Source organism: Notamacropus eugenii, chromosome 2 (assembly GCF_028372415.1).
Source record: "Notamacropus eugenii isolate mMacEug1 chromosome 2, mMacEug1.pri_v2, whole genome shotgun sequence".
Classification (NCBI taxonomy): Eukaryota; Metazoa; Chordata; class Mammalia; order Diprotodontia; family Macropodidae; genus Notamacropus; species Notamacropus eugenii.
In genome coordinates, this window is record NC_092873.1 from 41,748,662 (window position 1) to 41,766,846 (window position 18,185).

At 40.6% G+C, this 18,185-nt stretch overlaps 1 protein-coding gene and 1 long non-coding RNA gene across 13 annotated transcripts in view; one reads left to right on the forward strand and one right to left on the reverse strand.

The window, feature by feature from the left end:
- Positions 1-18,185, forward strand: part of SPECC1 (sperm antigen with calponin homology and coiled-coil domains 1) — a 337,039-nt gene that overhangs the window by 61,342 nt on the left and 257,512 nt on the right. For 7 of the 12 annotated variants that reach the window (XM_072640012.1, XM_072640015.1, XM_072640014.1 and 4 more), the window contains 2 exons: positions 11,653-11,830; positions 15,036-15,083. In XM_072640012.1, the coding sequence (XP_072496113.1) occupies positions 11,684-11,830; positions 15,036-15,083 (195 nt within the window). In that variant the 5' untranslated portion in view covers positions 11,653-11,683. The remainder of the gene's footprint in view (positions 1-11,652; positions 11,831-15,035; positions 15,084-18,185) is intronic. The other 5 variants (XM_072640017.1, XM_072640020.1, XM_072640019.1 and 2 more) reach the window with 1 other exon arrangement.
- Positions 15,297-16,894, reverse strand: LOC140525038 (uncharacterized). The gene is made up of 2 exons (XR_011973906.1): positions 16,744-16,894; positions 15,297-15,537 (listed from the first exon to the last, which is right to left on the reverse strand). It is a non-coding gene; the product is annotated as an uncharacterized lncRNA (long non-coding RNA).

The window sequence follows — 18,185 nt, forward strand, 5'->3', positions numbered from 1 at the left end:
AGGAAACTGAGGCTCAGATAGGTCAAGCAAACCTGCCTAAGGTCACACGGAGGGAGTAAATTGTCAAGCCAGGATTTGGTAATTTGGGTAATAGATTTAGAGACAGAAGGAAGCTCAGAGGTCATCTAGCCCAATTCCTTCATTTTGTATTAAGCTTTAGAGGTAGGTCCTTCTTGACTCCAAATCCAGCACTCTTTCCATTTTAACAGGAAAAACATTTACAAAACAAAACAGACAAACAAAAACCAGAAACACTGACTCTTGTATTTAACTTTGAGGGTTAGGGATTTTTAACCTATGCCTCCTTGCTTATAACAGTGTCTGATTCTCATGTTGGTTGGATTGTACCATCTGTACTCAGCTCCTTTTAATTTTTCATTCTCAATCTTCCCAAATCAAACAGATTGCTCTGTGTTGGAGAAGAGTTCCTTTCCTCAGTGGGTCAGTCCTGTTAGGTCTATCTGGTTCCTGCTACTAAGCTTTGATTGAATTAATTAAGCCCAAGAATGAAGAATGCTAACTTAAATATCAAATTGTTTTCCAGAAGAGTTGAACCAGTTCCCAGCTCTGCCCACAGCAGATGAGTGTGCCTGGCTTCCCCCAGCCCCTCCAACATGGGCAGGCTCCTCTTATAGTACATTATACAAAAGCAGGGGGTTCTAATGCTCCACTGCCAAGGACAATACTCCTTAATCCTACAGAAGTCCAACACATTTAGCATTTGTCCTGTGCTTTCCCTACTGTGCCTGTTTGATTCTCTTAATGATAGATAGTTTGGTACATATTTCTATTTCCTTCTTTTTAAAGGAAAAGGGGTGTGTATTGGGGTGGGGATGGGGGTGGGAGAGTCTGCGATCTCTCCAGCCTCCTCTTCAGTAATTTCATCTGAGTACACTAACGCCGATCCCGGCACCACAACTGCTCCTTGAATTGTCATGGCTAATTGGTCCACTATTTGGTGACCAACTGACGATGACTTTTTCAGAATTTAGCCGGGCTGGGCTGGTACAAGGCCTGGACTCAGAACACGTCCAGCCTTTGAAGAACTTGTTAAAGTCTATGTTCCCCTGGCATAGACTTAAAAAAAAATCAGGGTCACCTTCATGCCATAATGGGATATTGGAGGAAGAATTTTGACAGCTTTAATTTTTTTTCTTAGTCTATACTTTTAACAACGCAGCTAGGTAGTTCCATTGATAGAGTACTGTCCTGGTGTCAGGAAGACTCATCTTCTTGAGTTCAATTCCAGCCTTAGACACTTATTAGCTTTGTGACCTTGGATAAGTCATTCCATTTACCTTGGTTTCTTCATCTGTAAAATAAGCTGGGGAAGGAAATGGCAAACTACTCTAGCATCTTTGCCAAGAAAATCCCAAATAGGGTCATGAAGAATTGGACATGACTGAGCAATAAATATTTTTAATAGGCTTTAAAATTGATATATTTGGCATCTTTCTAAATATATCCCTTTCCTCATACCTATCCACAGAGCCATTCCTTATAACAACAAAAAAGAAAGAGGAAAAACAAAATTCAGCAAAATTAACCAATATATCACTTGAGTATAACAGTATATAGCAATGTTACACACTCATAGTCCTCCACCTCTCAAAAAAAAAGGAGGGAGGCGCATTTTCTCATATCTACTTCTAATAATTGTTTTCCAGAATGTAGATACTAACTGAGATCTAGAAAGAGGGAGAGAGGTGATCATTCTAATTACCTAATGTTATTTTTCTTCCATTTACATGGTTGTAGGCATTGTATATATGTTTTTCCTGGTTCTGTTTGCTTTACTTTGTACCAATTTGTACAAATTTTCCCATAATTAATTATAACAATAATAAGATTTATAGAGAACTTACTATGTGCCAGGTACTATGCTATGCACTTTACAATTATTTTCTCATGTGATTGTCACAACAACCCTAGGAAGCAGGTGCTATTATCATCTCTGCATTTTACACATGAGGAAACTGAGGGAAGCAAGTTAAGTAATTTGCCTAAGGACACATAGCTAGTAAGTTTCTGAGATTGGATTTGAACTCAGATCTTTCTGACTATAGGCCCAGTACTCTATTTATTGCACCACTTATATTTTTTCCCTCTTTTTCATTTTTTTAATTAAAAAAATACTATCTGGAATGACTCTCTGGGTGGGGAGAAGAGGGGATACTGGAGAAAACTAGTGATGTAACAAATCAGACATCAATAAAACTATTACATTATTAATAAAAATTATTATTAAAATATTAAAAATATGTCTTTCTATCCTTTTCCATATTTGTCATATTAATTGTTTCTTACAGCACAACAACATTGCCTTCTTCAGCTTATTTAGATCTTCTCCCAGTCTGTGGGCGTCTATCGTATTTCTTGTTCTTTGCTCCCACAAAAAACCCTTCTTGGAACAAATATTTTGATATGGATGAGACTTTTCTTTTCGTCACTGATCTTGTTGGAGTGTATGCCTAGCAGCAATATCTTTGGGTCAAAGGGTATGACCCCTTTAGTCACTCTTTTTGAATAATTCCCAATTTTCGCAGCTTTTCTTACTCAGTCACAATTACCACGCAGTTTGAAAGATGAGGTTGTGTTTATCCAGTGGGTTAGAATTTTCTATTGTGACTCACAAATTTGGTCCCCAGAGCTGGGGTTCCAAGGATGGTTAAGACTTGGCAGAGCCCCGGATCACAATCTGTAGGAAAGATATTTTTTTATACCTGGGCACGTCCTTGGATTCTTTCACAAGGTCTGCGATCTTGGGGATGTGGGTGCTCCCTGCACCCTCCCCTTCTCATCATATATGATTCATCCTGGCTCTCCAGCAACTCCTCCCAGTGTGGAGGAGGTATTTCTCCCTTCTAAACATCTTGATATGTGGGTGCCAGTGGTGCTCATAGGATGCCCACTTTTAAAAAAAAATGATTTTTCAGATTTTTTTGGGGACCATATCTGTGACTTCATTGGCATAGGTGATCCCAAGTGAGGAAACTTTGGTAGTTCTGCAGAGAAAGATTTTAAAAACTCTGGTTACCTCCCAGTAACTCCAGAGAAACAACACTTCTGTAACAGAGAAGCATGGTATAAATCCGCAAAACAATCAGTTTCCCTTTTTGTAAACATTAGAGGTCATCTTAGACCAGCCCATTCAACTCTTTTTTAAAATACATTTTTATTGATATAAACTATCCTTAGAACAAAGAATAAAAAGGGGGAGAAGTTAAAAAAGTTAACCAACACATTGAAAAAACCTGATGGTTTATGCAGTGGTCCACACTCATAATCCCCCACCCCCTCAGAGAAGGAAGGGAGCTGCCTTTTCATTAGCTCTTTGGGGCCATGCTTGGTCATTATAATTTCATAGCCTTCAGTTTGAGGTATTTTATTTTTGTGGTTTCTATTTACGTTGTTGTGGTCATTATTTATAGTTTCCTGATTCTTCTTGCTTCATTATTAGTCAGTATTATATGTCTTCCCATACTTCTCTATATTAATCACGTTCACTGTTTCTTGTGTTACAGGAACATATTATTATATTCTTGTACAACTTGATTAGCCATTCCCCAAATGTTAGCGCAGCCCAGCCATGAACACTGAATGAACAGTCCTCTAAGTATTTGAGTTGTTCATTATTTCTTTAAGGAGCATTTTGTAATTGAATCTATACAAATCTTTTGTCTGTAGATTAATCCCCATACATGATACATTTTATAGTATTTGAAAGAGATTTTCCTTTTGGCTGTTACCCTTTGGATTTTGTTATCATTTTTATAGAAATGTCGTTGATTTTTGAGGATTTCTTTGTAACCTGCAACTTTACTGAAGCTATTGTTTCAATAGTATCTTTGCTGATTTCCTAGAATTTTCCAGTTATATCATCATATCTGCAAAGAGAGATGGTTTTTATCTTCTTTTGGTGTATCTTTATGCCTTTAATTCTTGCTCTTGACATTGTTATTGCTAGCATTTCCCAAACTATATCTAATAATAATAGGGAGAGTGGATATCCTTGATTTACTTGATATTTTTTGAGAAACATTCTAGGGTATCCTTGTTGCATACGTTGTTTTCGCTTTTGGTTTCTTTACATACTTTTTATGATATTTCAAAGGTATCTCAATACCTACATTTTACAGGGTTTTTTTTTTTTAGCATAAATGAGTGTTACATTTTGTCAGATGCTTTTTCTGCATCTTTTGAGATGATGTGGGTTTAGATGTTTTTATTTTTAATATGATTAATTATATTTATTGATTTCATAATGTTAAACCATCCTTGTATCCTTGATATAAATCTAAACTTCTGTAGTCTGTTTGACAAGATTTTACATAAAAATTTTGAATCAATATTCATTTGTGATATAGCTCTATAGTTCTTTTTACTTTATCCTTCCCTGGTTTAGATATCAGGACTGTATTTGTCTCATAAAAGAAATCCGGTAAGGTACTTTTTTCCCCTTAATTTTTGGGAATACTTAGTATATTCCCAGTGATGGGCATCCAATTTGTTTCTAGTATTTTGCCACTATAGAAATTGCTGCTAAAAATATATTGTTGTATATAGTACCTTTCATTTTATATTTGACCTCCTTGAGATATGGCCTGAGCAGCAGCATCTCTGGATCAGTCAACAAGAACTGATCAAGGGTTTGCTATATGCCAGGCACTGTGCTAAGTGCTAGGAAAACAAAGAAATGCAAAAGCCAATCCCTGATGTCAAGGAGCTCATGGTCTAATGCATCAGAGGGTATGGACATTCTTAGTCATTTTCTTCTAATAATTGCTTTTCAGAATGCAAATTATCTCCTATCACATGTGGGGAAACTGAGGTTCAGAAAGGAAAATAATTTCACTAGGTTCCCACCACTAGTTCATGGTAGAGCTTGGTCCAGTCCCTACTGCTCTGAGGCTCCAGGCCTTCCCCATATGATCATATTGTTCAGTCATTTCAGTTGTGTGACTCTTTGTGACCAAAATTCTGGAGTGGCTTCTCATTTCTTTCTCCTGCTCATTTTATGAATGAGGAAAAGGAGACAAACAAGGTGAAGTGACTTTCCCAGTTATTATTAAGGAAGAGTCTGAGGCTGGCTTTGAACTCAGCTTTTCCTGACTCAAAGTCCAGTATTCCATGTTTTGTATCCACACTGTGCCACCTAGCTTTCCCATAAAATATCTGCTCTTTTCTGAGAGGCAAAGCAGATAAAATGCTAGAATCAGAGTTAGAAGTTAAGGGTTCGAATCCTTTCTTTGATACTAACTAGCTGTGGGACTGTGGGTGAATCACTTTATTTCTCTGAGCCTCAGTTTCCCTGCCTGCAAAATGAAGCCAATAAATGTTGTGCTCTTTACATTACATTATTGTGTGAGGCTCCAGTGAGATAATATATGTAAAATGCTTTGTAAACCTTAGAGTGCTCTATAAATGTGAGCTATTATTATTTCTTCCTCATTAAAATGTGGTAGATATTAAAAGCTGGCATTGTTTTACCCCTTGGATGATTTTCATGAAACATATCCAATCATAGGTTAAGATCTGCATTGTGGGAAGGAATGCCTAAATGGATGAGATCACAGACCCATTGAAGTATTTGACATTATCTTCATTCTGGCACCCAGCTAGAAATGATAAACACTTTAAAAGACATGCTTGAGACTTCCAGGCATCTTCTACCAACCCACATAGCTACCTACAGGGATGGGGTCTGGCACAATGCTGGATTTTTTTTTTTTTTGCTATGGGTTCTGTAGGTGGCTGAAAATTAATTTTTATTGTTGTTCAGTCATTTCATTCATGCCCAACTCTTCATGAGCCCATTTGGGGTCTTTTTGGCAAAGATACTGGAGTGGTTTGCCATTTCCTTCTCCAGTTCATTTAACAGATGAGGAAACTGAGGCAGACAGGGTTAAATGACTTGTCTAGGGTAAGTGTCCTAAGCCAGACTGGAACTCAGGGAGATGAGTCTTCACACAGTGAAATCTATTACATAGTAAAAAAAAAAAAAAACCATGACCAATAGGAAGAATTCAGGCAAGCATGGAAAGACTCATATGAACAGATGTAGAGTGAAGTGAGTAGAACCGGGAGAACAAAAACCACAATAATGTCAATGAAGACAATGCGAAAAGGCAGCCAGACTCTAATTTTAAGGACTGATTTTGATTCCTAGCATAGATGATAAATCACCTTTTCATCATCTCAGTAGAGAGATTGAGGGAATTTCCTTATTGAATTTCCCTACCATCTAAGGTCTGATGAACAATGATGACAGGACATCAAAAACCCATCTCACCTCAACTGCATAACCTTTTCATGAAGAAGAACCCACTTTGTTGGGTTGACCAAGGCCACAGGGATGGACATCAGTTCCTTGAAATAGAAAGGCCACTGAGTGTGGAGGGAGAAGGCTCCATCCCAAGGCTTTCTCTGACTGTCAGTTCATGACATGGACGACTCACATCCATGTGGTGTTATGGGAAAAGCACTCAGTAAACCATAAAACTCTCCACACATGTAAAGGAAGATGGTCTTAAGTACATAGAGTCAGAGCTGGAAGGGACCTTAGAGGGCATCTAACCCAACCTCCTCATTTTACAGAGGTGTAAAAGTAGCCCCAGAGAGGTTAAGTCAAGTTAAATAAAATCAACAGGCATTTATGAAGCACCTACGAAGAAACTATGTTTAGTGCTATGGTTGGTGGTGGCTGGCTTCCTGCTCAAAGGGCACTGAATTGTGGATAAGACATTTTTTGGCAGAGATCGAAAAGACAAATTAGAGAATGAGTACTATGAAGAAATATACTAACTAAAGAGCTAATATTTATACGTTTATGTGTCAAGCACTGCACTAAATGCTTTACAAATATCTCATTTGATCCTGAAAATAACCCTGTTGCATTTTATAGGTGAGGAAACTGAGGCAAAGAGGGTTAAGTGGCTTACCCAGAGTCACGCAGCTAGTAAGTGTCTGAAATCAGATTTAAACTCAGATCTTCCTGACTCCAGACCTGGCTCTCTGTGCACCATGGTGCCCACTATGCTCCCTAAGAGCGCTAGTTAGTAGCTGGTCTGTAAAACTATTTCCAAGTTAGACAGTTTATCTGCCTCCTCTCCATAAATCAGTGGTCCCTCTTATCTGTTGAGCATCTCCCCTCACCTCAGTATTTGCACATGTTGCCATATCAAGAATACTTTTACTCCTCATGTACGTTTTTTTGGAGCCCCTACCTCTCTTCATAGCTCACTTTAAATGTCACCTCCTTCAAGAAAACATCCTGGATTCCTCCGTTGTTAGGACTCCACTACCCTCAGTCAATTTGTGTTTATTTTTGTAAGTCTTCTACTCATCTATATCTCAGTAGAATATAAGCTTCCCGAGGACAGGACTTCAAACTTTTGTCTCAATAGCCCCAGCAGCCAGTACACAGAAAGTGCTTAGTGACTTTCTTGTTCATTGATATATTAGGAAGTGAAAGTGATGTCAAAAGTGGCAGGAAAACTTCTTAAAAATATGTTTTCAGCAAAGGATCTGATAAAATCCTTGAGCCTAAGATGTGAGTCCGCTAAGTCTTTAATGTGCTCCCTTCTAAAGAGGTACACTTTTGTGCGCATGTTGGGGGGAGGTGTTTGTTTTGTTTTGGGTCTGTTCTTGTGATTTTAGGGTATTCCCAGTGATCAATTGAGGAATTCCAGAAACTTGCCTGTAGCTTAAAGTCTCAGGGAGTCATTACTGCTGCTATGTTTCAGTTGTGTTTGACTCTGTGTGACCCCATTTGGGGTTTTCTTGGCAGAGATATTGGAGTGGTTTGTCATTTTCTTCTCCAGCTCACTTGACAGGTGAGTAAACAGAGGTACAAAGGGTTAAGTGACTTGCCCAGGGTCACACAGCTAGTAAGTGTCTGAGGCAGTATTTGAACTCAGGTCTTCCTCTAGACCTGGGGTTCTATTCATGGCAACACCTAGCTGCCCCTCAGAGAGTCATAGAGAGGTTAAATGCCTTATCTGCTGTCACAAAGCTGTTGTGTGCCAGAAGCAGGGCTCAAACCCAGGTCTTCCTGCCTCCCAAGCCAGTTGCAGTTCATGTCTCCTGAGGAAGCCTCTGGTGACTCAGGCAGGCCATGGGGTTCACTCTCCCACACTGGGAGTCCCAGAGGGATTACTGGTATAAAAAAAAATTCTTCAGCTGCTGTTACTGAAATCGTCACCAAACTGAAAACTTCTGGAGCATCAGAACACAGAACAAACCCAGACTTGACTTCATTTCCCTCTTTGCTTCCTGGAAACCTGGAGAGAAAGGAGACCCAAGGTTCAGGTGACCAATCAGATCTACACCTGAGAGAGAAGTCTCAGAGGCCTGCTTCTCCCCACTTCATCTTACAGATGGGGAAACTGAGGCAGGAGAAGGGAAGTGTTATACACAGAGAGTGAACATGAGGCAGATTTGAACCCGGTCCTCTGATGCTAGAGATGATTTTCCTTTCTTTGTACCACCCTTCCTCCCTAGACCCCAGAGGCAGGCACTCCTCTTGGTTTTAGTTCACTGGGGATAATTCTTTGAAATACACTGAGAAAGTTACACCTCTTATCCTCTTTTCCCTGATACTGGCCCAGATACTGCTGCTTGCTTCAGTCTCCCTTTGGCCTAGGGAGCTCACTGAGAGCATTTCTGCCCCAATGACTAGAGGGAGGTCCAGGTGGATCCTTGGCCCTGAGGGCCAACAGGATGTTCAGACAGACAGCACGGTCATCAGACAAGAGGCTCTGCCAGACTAGTGGAGTCTGCAGGAATGTCTGGCCGCTGGCTTGCAGATACAATTCAAGTTCAAACAGGAATCTGAGCTGGATTGATCTTGCCCAGGAGGCCCAGCTTCTTCCATCCATCCCGTGGTCAGGCCAACCTGAGAGTACTCAACACAAATATGAGCTGTTAGTGTAGAAGGTACCATCCACATGATATGGGATGGGAGGAAGTCATCTGTTGTTTTATTCCTAATGGTGGTTAGGAGCAGGAATTTGATGCACAAGAACCAGGGTAAATATAGACTGCCAGGTCAAGATCCTTTCAGACCAAGAGAGTGGCTACTCCAAACATCCATCCATCAGCAGTGAGGATGTCTGTATTCAGAGGATTAGAGAATCTAGATCTGGAATGGACCATCTAGTCCCACCCCATCATTTTACAGATGAGAAAACTGAGGCACAGAGGAATTAAGTGACTTGCTCAAAAATCACCCAGATAATAAATGGCAGGGATGGCATCTGAACCCAGTTCCTCCATTGCCAAATACTAAATTCTTTCTGCTCTTTCATACTGTCTGCTGTTGCTTTTTTTTTTTTATTTGCCCATTTGTAAAATTCAGATAACAAGAGCACCTACCTCCTGGGTGGTGGGGAGGATCAAACGAGATAATATTTGTGAAGTGCTTCGCAAACCTTCAGGTGCTGTGTAAGTACTAGCTCATATTACAGTCTTTGTATTTGTGGTATGTGCTTGTGTGTACATATTGTGTTTCTTTATATTTCTAGCACTTAGCCCAGCAGTTGGCACACAGTAGGTGCTTAATAAATACTTATTGAGAGACTAATACATAGACAGAAGGCATATATATATATATATTTATACATACACATTTATACATACTTATGTGTACACATATGCGTCTGTATTTATAACCCTAGGCAAGGTAGGAGACTCACTTTTCTCATCTCTCAAACAGGTGATGAGAGGCACTGGGATATAGTGTCTTGGAATCAGGAAGTCTCACCTCTAATACGGACAGACTCCGCAAATCCTCTGGACCACCTCTCTGGGACTGTGTTTTCTCCTCTTTAAAATGAGGGAATTGGATTGAGGTCCTTCCCAGGTCTAGATCTGTGACCCTGTGATTTAGTCCAGCCCTCTCATTTTTTCAGAGGAGGAAACTGAAGCCTGGGGTAGGGGGATGAAATGATCTGCCTGGGAACACCTAAGCTGGGAGCGACAGTTCTGAGATTTGAAGCCAGAAGCTCCATTCCCCCCCCCCACCTTCCCAAACCTCCTTTCCATTGTCCTATGAGATGCTGGCTCCAATGTTGATTAGCTTTGAGCCCACAGGCAGATCACATATCCCCATTTCTGACCTCATTTTCCTCATCTGTAAAATGGGGCTAATGATATTCCTCCAACCTCTTAAGACTGTTGTGGGGAAAGCATATTGTAAACCTTAGAATGTTACATGGAAGGGAGATAACAGTAATGACCACTCTGCGTCCTCATCTCATAAATAATGACAAGTAATTTCCCCAAGACAATACAGTTGATTAGGTTCAGACTTGTGACTAGAACCCAAGTGAGCTCCTCCAAACCCTCCACACCTTTCCTTTCCTCAAAAAATGTTTTTACTCATATCTTTAGTTTTTAAATCACTTTCATTTCCAAAGATGTCTCCCTCCCTGCCCCCTACCCCCATGAGTCATCCCTTTTAACAACAACAAAAAAAAATAACAAAACTAACCAAGACTTCATATATGCAGTGCTCCCCACTCATGGTCCCCCACCTCTGTCAAAAAGAGGAAAAGTTCATTTTCTCATTCCCTATTCAGGGTAAGGCATGGTCATTGCAATCACAAAGCATTGTTCTTCCTTTCCATTTTTCATCATTCTGCATCAGTTTTTTAATAAAATTCTTTTCAGATTTCTCTAAATTCTTCCTATTCCTTGTTTCTACAGCACAGTAATATTCTGTGACATTCATGTGCCACAACTGCTTTAGCCATTCCCCAGTCAATGGACACATCCTTTTTTCTTCAATGCTGATCCCCCCCACTCCCGCCCCGCCCCCCCGCCGCACACATACACACTATTCAGCCTTGGGCTTCTTTGAGTAACTTTATTAAAATTTAGCACTAAAGGCTGCTGTTGTTGGGTGTGACCAAATGTATCTAAGCACAGAGTATGGTTTAGTCATTATGTAAAAAATGTTCCCCAAAATCCTGCAAAACAAACCTTGGAAAAGAGGGTTGGAAAAGCTAACCTTGTGTTTTTATGATCATTTCACAAAATCATACTTTGGCTAATTGGCTTTTGTGTATTAAATCGATTTCCTGTGAAATGTTCAAGTTCTGTCTCTGGAGATGGAGGAGATGGACCCACCCTACCTCCCCTTTGCTCACTATGCTCATGGCCTTGACTTGAGCCAACCTGCTCTAAAAGAGCTGGCTGATATAAATGTGGTATTAGGTGACCCTGTCCCAGAAGCCCTTGCACTCTCAATGGAAAGTAATGTCAGAAAAGTAAGTTTAATGAAAAGAGATGCTTCTTTAAGGGAAGAGAGAATTTTGTGTGGAATTTAGAAAACGTGACCTTTTGCTCAGTGCATCCAGTTTGGTCTCAAGATCCCTTGTTGATCTTAGAGAAGGAATGTTCTATTTTCAGCTAAATCCAAGGGCTAGGTCCTCATGATCATAGCAACCACAGGAAAGCTTAGTGATGGTAAGTCATCGATGTGCTCTGATGTTCTCACACATACCCTCTTAAGATACTGCTTTAGTTCAGGATGATGAAAACAAAATTTTTTTATTTTTTATGAATTTCTATGTTTTGTTTTTGTTTTTATTATTTTCTATGAATTATGAAAACATAATTTTTACTTCATTTTTTTCTCTTCTGCTACAGCCTCCTCTAGGAAGTTGGACCCCCTGGAATAATGAAGAGTGTAGCCAAATCCTGGAACACACCAGTAAAGCAAGGGACTCATGGGATTGAGCGGGTACGCCCCCTCACTCCAGCTTCTCCTGGCATGAAGACTTCCAAATCTTCTACGTCACTTGCTTTTGAGTCTAGACTCAGCAAGGTACTGATTTTTTTTAAAGAACATGCCAAGTTGGTGATAATTTTGAATATTTAGGGATAGGGTAACTATTCTTCTGTTGGGGTAATACAAGTGAGTACTTATAGGCAGGCTGGTCTGACTGCAGGGGAATTGACTAACAGATATTAATTAAACACCTATTATATATCAAACACTGTACTAGGTCCTAGGAATGCAGAGGCAATGAATGAAACAATCCCTGCCTTCAGGAAGCTTATAGTCTATCAATCGATCAACAAGCATTTATTAAACATCTACCTACTATGTTCCAAGCACATTGCTAGGCCAGGGATACAATGGAAAAATTCCTACTCTCCAGGAAAGGAAGGGAGGTGACTGTGTGTGAAAAGGGAGGAAGATGGAGAACAGTCAGTATCCCAATATCCCAAATGTCTGTATTTTTCTTAGCTTGGGTCTCCTTCTATGTAGATTACAACACTTCCATGTGATAGTAGATCGTTTCTTGAGTTGCAACCCAAAGAATCACCCAATGCCTGTCTTTTCAGTAAGGAACTTCTTCAGTGTCTAGGCATACAGGGACAAAAAATGAAGCTTTCCCTACCCACAAGGAGCATATCTTCTAATAAGAATGTAAAGGAAATGAGAAAAGAAATTGCATGGGCTTATTTACATTATTACTAACTCTAGAGATACTTTGGAGTGAGGGGAAGGAGGCCTGCAAGATGTAAGTAAAAACTTACAGCTCCTGCAATGTTTCATTGTGGTATGTAGCTGACTCTGTACCCTGCAAGACTCTACCAGAGGAGTCCAAGCACTAGCAGGATCTGCCAAGCTGGAAAGGCTTTGAATGTAGGCTCAGCAGCAGGCTCCATGTCTCTTGTCTGAGGCTCAACTTAGTTAAGTTCCGAGAAGCCCATCATTAGAAGGTTATGTACCAGATTATCTTTTTATTTTCCCTTTCTGACGGAATCAGCTAATGCATGCAGTCTGTTAAAAGAGTTCAGTTCAATTTAAGTATTAATTAAGTGTCAGCTGTATGCTTTACCTAAGTCTTGTACCAATATGGTACCCTGGAAGTGAAAGGCCACCAGCCTGCCTAAGAATTTAGGGCAGAACTGGCCCAGCTTTGAAAACGTGTGCCCATTGACAGTGGGTCTTTTGGTGGCTTCTGCACTTCCAGCCTGCGTGAGACAGAGACTCAGTCTCCCTCCAAAAAAAAATTTAATGTAAATTAAAAGACAGTTTAACAAACTTGAAAACAATAACATATCTAGCCATAAGGGTACTACTAAGAGTAGTGTCCTGACTCACAGTCAGTAGGAATGCCTATCCTGAGAATTCATTATACAGGAAAGAGCCAGAGTAAAGCAAATGAATACCCTAAAGGCCAGGGCTACTCACTCATTAATCCCACTCAGTATTTTATGGGTCTCCAGGTCCTACTCTATAGTAAGGCCTGACATAGGAGGAAAACACAAAATGTCCTCCATCAATATCCTTTACCATCCCATCCCCACCCTTCATCATAACTTTCCTTTCCCCTCTCCCTCCAGTCTCTCATCTGCCCCTTTGGGAGAGAGGGAAGAGAGCTAAACAGGGAGAATGGATCAAGAAGTAGAGGGAAAGGGAGAGGAGAGGGAAAAGCAAGAAGAGAGATTTCTATCTACTCAAAAATGGAGGAGAAGAGAATATAATTCTTTGGGGAAAAGGAATGTCTGTTTTTATCTGTATCCCCAGCACTTAACATTTAGTGCCCAGAATGTAGTAAGGGCTTAATAAATCTATCTAGCCATTTATCATCCATCCATCCATCCATCCATCTATCCATTTTATTTATCCATCTATCATTTATCCATCCATTCATTCATCTATCCATTCATCCATCTATCTATCCACCTAGCTATCCATTTTTCTCTTTCTTTCTACCTAAATGGAGAGATCAGACTGCCACTCCTCTTTTCTGGGAGGATTGGTGGAAGGGGCACTGACAATGAGTAAAGTGAACAGTTGACACATTAAGACCATTTACAATCTAAGCTGATGGCCTGTGGATGTCACTTAAACCTCTGGTGTGTCATAAAGCTACTCTTTGATGAAGACGTATGCAGGTCATTTCTCCTTCAGAATCAGAAACAAAGAATGAGAGAGACAGAAAGAAAGACCAAGAAAATAGAGTGAAGCCAGAATTTTTAGCTGGACAGTCCTCTGGTCGGGAGAATTTTTTAGAGCCTTGTCTCGAGCATTAACTATTTATGAAAGATTCTAACCAGATTCTGGCATAGCACTGAATATTAAAATCAGTGGTTTTAGAACTTAGCATTTAATCTTAGAAAACCTCTTTATAGTCATATTTTTATTGATGACAAATAACCTAGTGTAGTGGGTAGGGAAGGGAACTATCCTTGAAGTCAAGAAGACCTGAGTTCAAGTCTTCTGAGCCATACTGTCTGTGCAACCCTGAGCAGGTCACTTAAATCTTGATGCTCTTGGAAATTCTCTTACTACAGGGAAGGTGATGAGCCACATTGGGAGAGGGAGTTTCTATCCTGGCAGCTCCTTACACCACTGCATCACAGTTCTACTCCAAAACCAAAACCAATCCATTTTATTGACATCTTTTGTTCTGATATCACCTTTATTTCCAAATCTATCCTTTGTCCCTTCTCTACCCATCAGGCCACCAGATGTAACCAAGATTTTTTTAAAAGAGAGAAAAATAGTTTGGTGAGTCCAACAAAGGAATCAGCCTCCATGCAGAAAGTCTCTGTGGAGAAAGAAGGGATATTTTATTTCCTTTTCATCTGTGAACTACTTAGGTGGTTCCCTTTTATAAATTTTCCCATGCAGACGCCCAGTAGCATAAAAAACTGAAGAAATAAAAATATTCATTAAACATTATCAAAGCTTCAGCTTGACCAAAGTACATACATCTATACGCATCTATTTCTATAGCATGTTTTTAAGGCATTTTTCAATAAAGTTGAAATATTACTTTCTGTGTTTAGGGAGTATGATACGGATATTAGCAAAGAGACTGAGGCTTGGTCAGAGAGGCAGAAGGAGAAAAGAGAGAGAGAGAAGGAAAGAAAGAGAAAGAGAGAGAGACAAGGATCAGCATACCCAGCTCTACCCCACCCCCACCCCAGGAATTAAGCAGAGAGGGGAGAAAATATAGGACAGTATTTTGAGACAGGGCAGGGTCTAATGAAGGATTTGTTTTTTTCAGAATGGAGGAGATGGATATGTTTCTATGCAACAGAGAAGGAACCACTTAGTAAGTAGAGATCAAAGATTAGGATGGAAGATGATTATAAGGGCAATCCAAATGAGAAGGACAGGAGGGGAGGGGATCAAGGGACTGACCTTAGTGAAATCTCCTTATCTCAGACTGGGGATGATGTCAAGAAGTTTTACCTGGCATACAGTAGACATTTAATAAATGTTTCCTAAGTTGTTGAGTTAGAGTGATTGAAAGGAGAAATAAAAGTTGGAAATAAGCAATTGTTTATTTTGATGATTTTGTTTTGTTTAATCTTAATTGTTTAATAGTTTTGTTGAATTGATAACGTTGATATGAACAAGTTTCAGTCTTGGTCTGACTCTAGATTATACATCTCCCTCAAATCCCCTGCTCCCTGGATCTGGCTTCTCTAAAACCTGTGGCCTGACTGTACTCTTCGTCCCATTGATTTTTCTCGTCCCATGTTTCTCATCTCATGTTGATCATTCTGTGACAAAGATAAAGAAAATGCTGATGAATGATTAAAATATTTAAATTTTAATTAGAAGGAATATAAATAAATGAATTTTTTTTACCATAAAGACTGCTTCATATGGTAATTGTGTATGATTATTTTTTAGGATGTACTTTTTCATCTTTCAAAGGGTTTTCATTTTAGGGGTCTGTATTCAGACTTCTCTTATCATAAGAAAAATGAAGGCTACATGAGTATCCCCATGTGAGTCAGTAACCTCTTTTTCCTAGAACTGAGCAGAGCCCTGAGCATACAGAGCCCCTGTAGGAGAGGGGAACTCTTTCTTCAGAGATAGAAGATATATTCCCTGCCCTCAGGAGGTTTATTGGTGGCTAACCTATGAGACAGCAATACAGAGAAGCATAAGGGATAAAACATGCGTATTTGTTGCTTATGTGAAGTGTCACACACCTATTGAGGAGGGCCAGAAAGAGAAAGTGATCGAGTGTTCCTAATGGCAGGAGTGAGTCAAATCATTCAGACCAGGTGAAGAGCGAGTGGAACACTGGAGTACTGGGTGAGGGGGATGGGGGAGAAACTGGGCAGAAGGAACACCTGGCCCAAGGGTCAGGGGACCCGGGTTCAAGTCCACCCTCTGACACTAAGCCTCTGCATGACCTTGGACAAGTCACTTAACTCTGAGTCATAATTTCATCATCTAAAAATGAGAGGGCTGGACTGAGTGACTGTTGTCCATGGTTCTCCATCCACTTTTCCACGATGCCTTAAAACAGCAAACTTAAGCCCACTTGATCACAAAATCATAGCTCTAGAATTAGAAGGGACTCCACAGCCATCTGGTCCAACTCCCTCATTTTACAGAGGAGTAAACTGAGGCATAAGAAGGTGAGTGGCCAAGAGGAAGGCTGTCAGGATCAGGGAAGAGCCTTGGAACATAGAATGTCAGAGCTGAAAGGGACCTTACAAGGAAACTGAGACCCAGAGAAGGAAAATGATTTGTCCAAGGTCACGCATCAGATTAGTGTTAAAACCATCATAAGAACCCAGACCTCCCGCCTCCCAGTCCAGTGGCCCTCCCACTGTGCCCCACTACTTCTGCCTGTTTTTTAGTTTGGGGCATTTACCACTAATTAAGTGCTGTCCAACAGCCCTTAAGCTTTCAGATTAAATCTACTCTTCTTGCTAACGTTTATGACACCAGAAAATGGTAACACTTGCCTTTGAAAGTGGGAACAGAAGCATTTTTGTTTGTGATCATGCATCTGGAATTCCCTGATGTCAGTCAATCCACTTCCCTTCTTTCTTTGAGGAGCTCTCCAGGGACTGCTCAGCCTCCACACTCGGATGTGCCTCATTGCTCTCACCCACTTCCTGTGGTGTTCTGGGAGCAAGGCTCCACCCCACCCCAGCATGAGGTGTCTGGAGTGTGGGCTAGAGAATTCAAGCAGCACTGACCACCCGCAGCTGATTTTAACTTAACTGCTGGCACCTCCAAGTGGACACAGCCATAGGCTTGAGGAGGAAGAGCCCCAGGGCAGAGGCCCCAAGAACTGGGTTCTAGCCCATTGGCTCTCCAGCACTGTGTGATCTGGGCATGATACCTGTCCTGGATGATCCAAGAATGGCCATATTTTTGTGGAGAGGCCAAGCTTAAAGAGAAAAGGAATTTCAGATTTGTGGCTCTCATAATTAGCAGATATCAGCCTTCCCTTTCTAGTGGGACAGCTTTGTAGTGAAATGCATTTGAGGCCACCAACTGATGTCTACTCACGTCTTTGTTCACAAAGACTCATTATAGTCTAATAAATCTGGCAGCATTCCCTGGCCAAGGATCCAGGTTTGAGCTGACTATAGCCCCCTTTTTTAGAATGAGCTGCACTCTCTTCTTCCATACCTTCTTAAGATAAGGCAGGTCCCCCTCTGAAGTGGGGAACAGCTGAGTTGTTCAAAGCTGTGTCATTATAAGAGGATAGCTATGGGTCCTGCTGCTTAACACACAGCACTGGAAGGGACCTCAAGGATGCTCTTGTCCAGCCCCTCTTATTTTACAGAAGAGGAAATGGACAGGCCATGTTGTTTGCCCAAAGGTCACATAGCTGGTTAGTGACCAATCTGGTTTTTCCCAGTCTAATGTACTTTCCCACATTGTCTCATATTTCTTCCCATCCATCCTACAATTCTCTATTTTCCTTGATCATAAAACTCCTAGTTTCATAGAATTAGAGCTGGAAATGGTGATGGGGGATCATAGATGGAGATCTCAAAAGGAATTACAATTCCATCTGTTCTACTCCCCCCCCTAATTTTACAAATGAGGAAACTGAAGTGTGGGTCAGTCCTAGAGAATAGATGCTTAGAGCTAGAAGGGACCTTAGAAGCCTTAGAAGAGTTGAGTCTTTCATTTTACAGATGAGGAAACTGAAGCAAAGAGGTTACTTGTGTAAGAGTCACATATAGGTAGTAAGTGGCAAAGCTGAGATTTGATCCCAGAACTTTAGACTCCAATCCTTGACTGTGTCCATCATACTGCACTGTGTGGAGATTTTCCCTCCCTATTAGAATTGAAATTCTAGAACATAGTAAAGAGATGACTGATGAAATCTAGAAAAGGAAAGGGTGATCACGAAGTGCCAGCTTTTCTTCGCTGAGAACAAGCCATC